At 55.4% G+C, this 7,500-nt stretch overlaps 2 protein-coding genes across 2 annotated transcripts in view; one reads left to right on the forward strand and one right to left on the reverse strand.

Annotated features, from left to right (window-relative positions):
• LOC138867403 (sporozoite surface protein 2-like) overlaps positions 1–6,361 on the forward strand; it is a 13,117-nt gene extending 6,756 nt beyond the window's left edge. The window contains exon 3 of the mRNA XM_070142787.1: positions 6,135–6,361. Within this exon, the coding sequence (XP_069998888.1) occupies positions 6,135–6,361 (227 nt within the window). The remainder of the gene's footprint in view (positions 1–6,134) is intronic.
• Positions 1–7,500, reverse strand: part of LOC113823244 (leucine-rich repeat neuronal protein 2) — a gene marked incomplete in the record, with an annotated part of 847,117 nt that overhangs the window by 481,404 nt on the left and 358,213 nt on the right.

Raw genomic sequence — 7,500 nt, forward strand, 5'->3', positions numbered from 1 at the left:
AAGCCAAAATGGGAAGGGGGGAGGGGGAGAGGGGGAGGAGGGGGGGGGGGAGGATGAATTCGGCCTACTGAGGAAGAGGAGGAAGAGGAAGAAGAAGATAAGGGGGGAGGAGGAGTAAGAGGAGAGGGGGAGGAGATGAATTAGGCCTACTGAGGACGAGGAGGAGGAAGAGGAAGAAGAAGACGAGGGGGAAGAGGAAGAGGAAGAAGACGAGGAGGACTAAGAGGAGGAGGAGGAGGAGGAGGAGGAGGAGGAGGAGGAGCAGCAGCAGCAGCAGGAGCAACAGCAGCAGGAGAAGGAGGACTAAGAGGGGGTAGGGGGCCATGGCAGAGCAAGATGAAGAGGAGGACGAGAAAAAATGAGAATGAGAAAGAGAAAGAGAAGGAGAGGGAGGAGGAATGGTGGGAGGCAAGTTAAAGGGAATGAGAAGGAGGGAGAAGGACAAGAACTCATGTTGTTTTACCGAAAACCATCTGTCTCAGTGACGTGGGAGTTAAGGAAGGGAGGGAGAGAGCTAAAGCAGGGAATGGGAAGGATAAAAGGCAATGAGAGAAGGAGTTTGGGGGAAGAAGAGAGAGGAAGAGAAAAAGCAGGTCAGGATGCGACGGATAAAAGGGGGGAGAAGAGGAGAAATGAAGGAAGAGAAAATTAAGCGAAAAGAGAAGAGACGGACGCACGAAAAAAGAGACGAAATGAAAGAACAATAGAAGGCGAAAGGAGATGAATGGAGGCAGAAGAGGATAGCCCAAGGAGATGAATGAAGGTAGAAAAGGAAACCGAAAGAGACAAAACAGTCAAAACGAGACAAGAATCCAAAGAAACTAATGAAGCAAATCCAAGACCAAACTGAGGAAAAAAACAACTCCCCCTTTACAATAAATAAGTAAAACATAATAAATAAATAAACAATAGATAAGTAAAGCATAATAAATAAATAGACAACAGATAAGTAAAAAATAAATAAATAAACGACAGATAAGTAGAACATAATAAATAAATAAACAATAGATAAGAAAAACATAATAAACAAAAAAACAACAGATAAGAAAAACATAATAAACAAAAAAACAACAGATAAGTAAAACATAATAAACAAACAAACAACAGATAAGCAAAACATAACAAATAAATAAATAAATAAACAAAAAACCTCAGAACGGCCAGGACCAGGAACAAGCTCGAGGGCCGGCGGTGGGGTCGGGTCGGGTAGGGTCGGATAGGGTGGGCAGGGGACGGGAGTGGGCAGCGGGGTGGGCCGAGGCTCCTGGAGGCGGCAATACAAGCCCACCGATGAAATCTTGCGGCGCGCGACTCGATCTCGACGTCGATCGGGTCCGGTCAGCAGAAATCGACCATTCGCGGACCAATCAACGAGCCTCGCGGATTTACTTGACACCGCCGGAAAGACCCGAGGCTGGGGCGAGGGGGTGGGCGGGGGAGGGAGGGTAAGGTGTGATGGGCGGGGAAGGGAGAGGGGGGGGTGGGGTGGGCGGGGGAAGGGAGGGTGGGGTGGGGGGGGTGGGAGGGAGAGATGGGCGGGAGAGGGAGGGTGGGGTGGGCGGGAGAGGGGAAGGAGAGATGGGCGGGAGAGGGGAAGGAGAGATGGGCGGGAGAGGGGAGGGTGGGTGGGAAAGGAGGGGTGGGCGGAAAGGGGAGGGTGGAGTGGGCGGGGAAAGGGAGAGGGAAGGAGAGATGGCCGGGAGAGGGGGAGGGAGGGATGGGCGGGAGGGGGAAGGAGGGATGGGCGGGAGAAGGGAGGGTGGGTGGGGGAATGAGGGATGGGTGGTTGGAGGAGCAGTGGACGGAGAGGGAAGGAGGGATGGGTGGGTGGGGAGGAGGGGTGGGCGGGAGAGGAGGAGGCATGGGCATGGAAGGAGGGATGGGCAGGAGGGGGGTGGGTGGGGATGAAGGCATGGATGGGAGAGGAGAGGATGGGCGGAAGAGGGGAGGTTGGGTGGGGGAAGGGAGTGATGGGCGGGAGAGGAGAGGATGGGTGGGAGAGGGGAGGTTGGGTGGTGAAGGAGGGTGGGGGAGAGGAAGGATGGGCGGGATAGGGGACGGTGGATGGTGAAGGAGGGGTGGGAGGGAGAGGAAAGGATGGGCGGGATAGGGGACGGTGGATGGTGAAGGAGGGGTGGGAGGAGAGGAAAGGATGGGCGGGATAGGGGACGGTGGATGGTGAAGGAGGGGTGGGAGGGAGAGGAAAGGATGGGCGGGATAGGGGACGGTGGATGGTGAAGGAGGGGTGGGAGGGAGAGGAAAGGATGGGCGGGATAGGGGAGGGTGTGTGGGGACAAGTCTGGCTCTCCCTCTTTGTCTCGTTGTCTCTGTGTCTCTTTCTCGCTCTATCTCTGTCTGTGCTCTTTAAACACTCTCCTTAAAAGGATATATGTGTTTGTACTTGGATTATTTTGATAAATAAAAAGTGTGTCCATCCTCACATGATTCGCCTGTGTGTTGATCTCTACATTATTTGTGTGCCCTTTATACCTAACACGCACACATGAACATGAACACACACGCACACACACATACACACACACACACACACACACACACACACACACACACACACACACACACACACACACACACACACACACACACACACACACACACACACACGAACACCCCCACATACACACACGAACACCCCCCCACACACACACACGAACACCCCACACACACACGAACACCCCCTACACACACACACGAACACCCCCACACACACGAACACCCCCCCCCACACACACACACACGCAAGCTGCTGAAGGTATCCTGGCGGCAGCGTCTTCGCTAACGGCCGCTTTGGGGAACTTTCGTTGACATCGACAAACTGTTATAGTGCTTAATGTCTGGCCCACACACCAGAGGGCTCCACAATATCGCCACACTTTCTCTCTCTCTCTCTCTCTCTCTCTCTCTCTCTCTCTCTCTCTCTCTCTCTCTCTCTCTCTCTCTCTCTCTCTCTCTCTCTCTCTCTCTCTCTCGTTCTCCTCCTTCCCTCTCTCTCTCTCCCTCCCTCCTTCCTCTCTCTCTCCTCCCTCCTTCCCTCTCTCTCTCCTCCCTCCCTCCCTCCCTCCCTGCCTCTCTCCCTCTCTCTCTCCCTCTCTCTCTCCCTCCCTCCTTCTCCCTCCCTCTTTCTCCCTCCCTCTCTCTCTCCCTCCCTCCCTCCCCTCTCTCCCTCCCTCTCTCTCTCCCTCCCTCCCTCCCTCCCTCTCCCTCTCTCTCCTGTACAATCGCACCTTTATGCCACTTCGCTCCACCGCTCTCACGGCTATGACCTCCTCCTTGTCCCTCTTCCTTTCGCCATCTGTCACCCAGGTCTCTCCACACCTTGCTTCTCCTTCTCACTTCTTTTCACGTCTCGCATGTCACCCTCTTTCGCTCGACGCCGTGATCCGCGCCGACTGTCGCCGCTATCCCGTTTCCGTTTTTATTTCCTTTTCCTTTCATTCATTTTTTATTCGCCTTTCCCTTCGCCCTTTTCGTCACGCCGCTGTCACCCGTGCTCCCTGACGCTACCCCTTTCGGCACTTTTTCTTGGCGGTCTTGACACGCGATTATCGATGGCCGTGGCACGATTCGCGTCGCGTCTGCCACGGCGTTTGATAGGGTCTCGCACGGGGCAGAGGAGATCTTTGAATACCATTTGCAAAGCCAAAAAAAAAAAAAAAAAAACACACAAGGAAAGAAAGAAAAGTAATACTGACCACTCATGATCATCAGTCTTTCAAAAGCTTATATCGCTCACCTTCCCCCCTCCTTCCTCCATCCCTCCTCTTCCTCCCTTCCCCCATTCTTCCTCCTCTTCCCTCCCCCCTCATCCCTCCTCTCCCTCACTCCCCATTCTTCCCCCCCCTCCAAAACTCCCCTTTACTCAAACCACACGAAGCGAAGGATCGAGGAGCCAAGAGAGAGAGAGAAAGAGAAAAGCAAGCAAGGAGGGCGAGAATAAGACGAAAAGGGGGAAAAAAAGGAAAAGAAAAGCCTCCTATACAGAACGCGCGACGCCCCAGCCACATGCAAATGCCTCGGCCGTTCCAAAAGAGGAGCTCAACAACACCCTCGAGTCGACGCCGAGGGTCCGGTCGGTCCGCTCGCGAGACGGTCTCCGGCCAGGCTTCGAGGACCGACGGGCGAGGAGGGCGAGGATGAGGCGGAGTCGCAGGATGGGGGTGGAAGGGTGAGGAAGGGGGAGAGGGGGGAGGTGGAAGGGTGAGGAAGGGTAGGAGGGTGGAAGGGGGAAGGGGACAGGGTGGAAGGGTGAGGAAGGGGACAGGGTGGAAGGAGTGAGGAAGGGGAGAGGGTGGAAGGGGGAGAGGGTGGAAGGGGGAGGAAGGGGGAGGGTGGAAGGGTGAGGAAGGGGGACAGGGTGGAAGGGTGAGGAAGGGAGAGGGTGGAAGGGGGAGAGGGTGGAAGGGGGGAGGAAGGGGGAGGGTGGAAGGGTGAGGAAGGGGAGAGGGTGGAAGGGGGGAGGAAGGGGAGGGTGGAAGGGTGAGGAAGGGGAGAGGGTGGAAGGGGGAGGAAGGGGGGAGGGTGGAAGGGTGAGGAAGGGGAGAGGGTGGAAGGGGAGAGGGTGGAAGGGGGAGAGGGTGGAACGGAGAGAAAGGGGGAAGGGGGAGAAAGAGGGGTGGAAAGGAGAGAAAAGAGGGGAGGGTGGAAGGAGGAGAAAGGGGGAGAGGGTGGAAGGGAGAGAAAAGGGGGGCAGGGTGAAAGTGGGAGAATGGGGAGAGATGAGAGAGAATGAGGAGAAGGGGAAAGGGAGGAGGAGAAGGTGAAGAAGGAGGGAGAGGAGAAAGAAACAAGAAAGGAGGGAGGGTAGAGGATAGGAGGGAGGAAGGGAAAATTGAAAGAGGACGGCGAGGAGAGAGGTTGTGCACTGAGAGAAGTAGAAGAAGAAGGAAAGTGAGAGAAAGGGAAGGCAGAGGAGAGAAGGGAAAGAGGAAGGAAGGAGAGAAGAGGAAGGAAGGAGGGGAGGGTGTGGAAGCTACTGGGGAGGTGAGGGGATAGGGGGAGGAAGAAGTGTCAGCTGGGTCGTGGGTTCGGACAGAGAAAAAAGAGGGAGATGAGGAGGAGGCAGTGGTGGAGTTGGAGGAAGATGTGGAGGAGGATGCGTAAGGAGGGAGGACGAAGATGAAGATAAGAGGAAGGAGAGGAGGAAGAGGAAGGAGAAGAGGAAAAGGAAGGAGAGTACGAGGAAGAGGAGGAGGAGGGGGGAAGGAGGATGAAGCTAAGGAGGAGGAGGAGGGGAAGGAGGATGAAGAGAAGAGTAGGAGGAGGAGGAAGATAAGAGGAAGGAGAGGAGGAAGAGGACGAGGAGGAGATGTTATTGGTGGAGGGGGGAGGAAGAGGAAGGGCAGGGGCGAGACAAGGGGACAGGTCGGGAAGACGAGGGAGGGGTAGAAGTAGGTGGGGGCTGAGAGGAAGAGAGGGGGAGTATCGCAAATTCAAACAGATATTCGATATACGCGTCAGACTAGGAGAAGTGGAAGGGGTGCGGTGGGGTGGGGGTGGAGTGGAGTGGGGCGGGGTGGGGAAGGTGGGTAGGGAGGGAGGACAGAGGCGGGAGAGGGCATAGAGAAGGGGAAGAAGAGAAACTTCCAATTTAAAGAGAGGTTAAAAGAAATGGAAACACTCGTCTGTTTATTTAGGCACGAATATGAATGGGGGACTGACAGGAGATACATAGAGAGAAGAGAGGAGAGAGGAGAGAGGAGAGAGGGAGAGAAAGAGAGAGGGAGGGGGAGAGAAAGAAGAAGAGAAAGAGAGGGAGGATGTGAGAAAGAAGAGAAAGAGAGAGGGAGGATGTGAGAAAGAAGAAGAGAAAGAGAGAGGGAGGATGTGAGAAAGAAGAAGAGAAAGAGAGAGGGAGGGTGTGAGAAAGAAGAGGAGAAAGAGTGAGAGACACAGACAGCTCGAAAGACAAACACAAACAGCATAAAACGAGAGAGAGAGGCGCAGCGCCGGAGTCCCGCCGGCCCCTCAGCCCCACCCCGACTCACCGCCTCCGCCGAACGTGTCTCCTCGCGATCTCGTCCCCCGAACCGCACTGATTCCCCGCCGCCCCTTCCCTTCCCTCCCCGGCCCTCGCTGCCCTCGAAGCCTCTCGCTGTTATATTCCTGCCGGCCAGTCAGCCCCGCCTCGAGCCCCAATCCCGCTGAATATTCCCAGGACCTGATTCGGTTAAGTCGGAAGCCACGCCAGCCCCCGGGGGACCCCCTCCCGCGCCGGGCCCGTAACCTTGTTCCTCCACTGAATGCCCGACAAACATCTTGGCGGAGTCCTGTTTCCCGCCAAATCCGCGGGAATCCCGATCCCTGTGAATATGCTGTCACTGCACACCCTATTTCCCGCTGAATCTGTAATTACAGGACATTGTTACCCGCTCCCTCTGGAATTGTTATAGGATCCAGTTGCCGTTGAAGATGTAATTGCTACGGGGTCCGGCTCCCGCTGAATCTACTGCTGGTAAGGGGTCCGCGTCCCGTTGAATCCGTAGTTGTTATTACATTTAATTCCTGATGAAGCTGCAATTGTGAAGAGGCCCCAAACCCGCTGAAAATCGTTATTACGGGACACAACTCCTACGGCCTGTAGTGACTGCCGGGTCCGCACCTTGAGCCACCCTCTTCCGCTGACTCCTGGGGGAAAAAAAAACTATCTATCTGGAGTCCCCGTTTCTAATTAAGATCGACTCCGGTTACCTCCGCTGACGCCGGCACTCGCTCCCCGCGGATTCCATTTCCACTGAATCCCCGAGTCGCCGCGGGTCCGGTCTCCGCTGAATATGGAGTTACACCGCGTCCGGCTCCACCTGAGTTTCCGGCGAGTTTCCGAATTCCTGCTGAATCGACGATAAACTTCAGGGCCTCATTCCCCACTGAATGTCGGCTTCTCGTGAAGTTCATTCCCACTGAATCCACCTCCCCTCACCTCCCCCCCCACTTCCTCGCTCGCCCTCAGGACCGCCTTTATCTTCCTCTCTTCTTTTCTCGTCTCCTTCCCTCTCGCCTCTTTGCTCCTTCTCCTAATTTCCCTAAGCCCCTATCCCTATCAGCTTTCTTTTCCTTTCTCCTCTCCTTTATCCCTCCCCTTCAGTCTCTCCTCCCTATCTTTCCGCAAACCCTCCCTTTCTCTGCCTTCAGACATGACTCCCGTCCCCTCCTCCCTGCCTTTCCCTGTCCAGTACCCTCCCTTCTCCTTCCTCCTTTTCCTTCCCCAGTCCTCTCTCTTCTTCTCCCATCTCCCTGGTACCCTCTTCCCCCTTTTTTCCACAGCTCCCTCTCTACTTTCCCCAACCCACATTCCTTCCCCTTCCCCCTCTTTTCTTCCCTCCCCATCTCCCTTTCCCCTTCCCCCTACCACCCTAGTACTCTCTCCCCCTATCCTTCCCTAGCTCCCTCTCTTCTTTCCCCAACTTTCCTTCCCCTAACTCCCTCTCTTCTTCCCCAGCTATCTCGCTGTTACCCTCTCTCTTCCCCACCCTCTCCTCTCCC

The sequence above is a fragment of the Penaeus vannamei genome, chromosome 30 (assembly GCF_042767895.1).
Source record: "Penaeus vannamei isolate JL-2024 chromosome 30, ASM4276789v1, whole genome shotgun sequence".
Taxonomy (NCBI): Eukaryota; Metazoa; Arthropoda; class Malacostraca; order Decapoda; family Penaeidae; genus Penaeus; species Penaeus vannamei.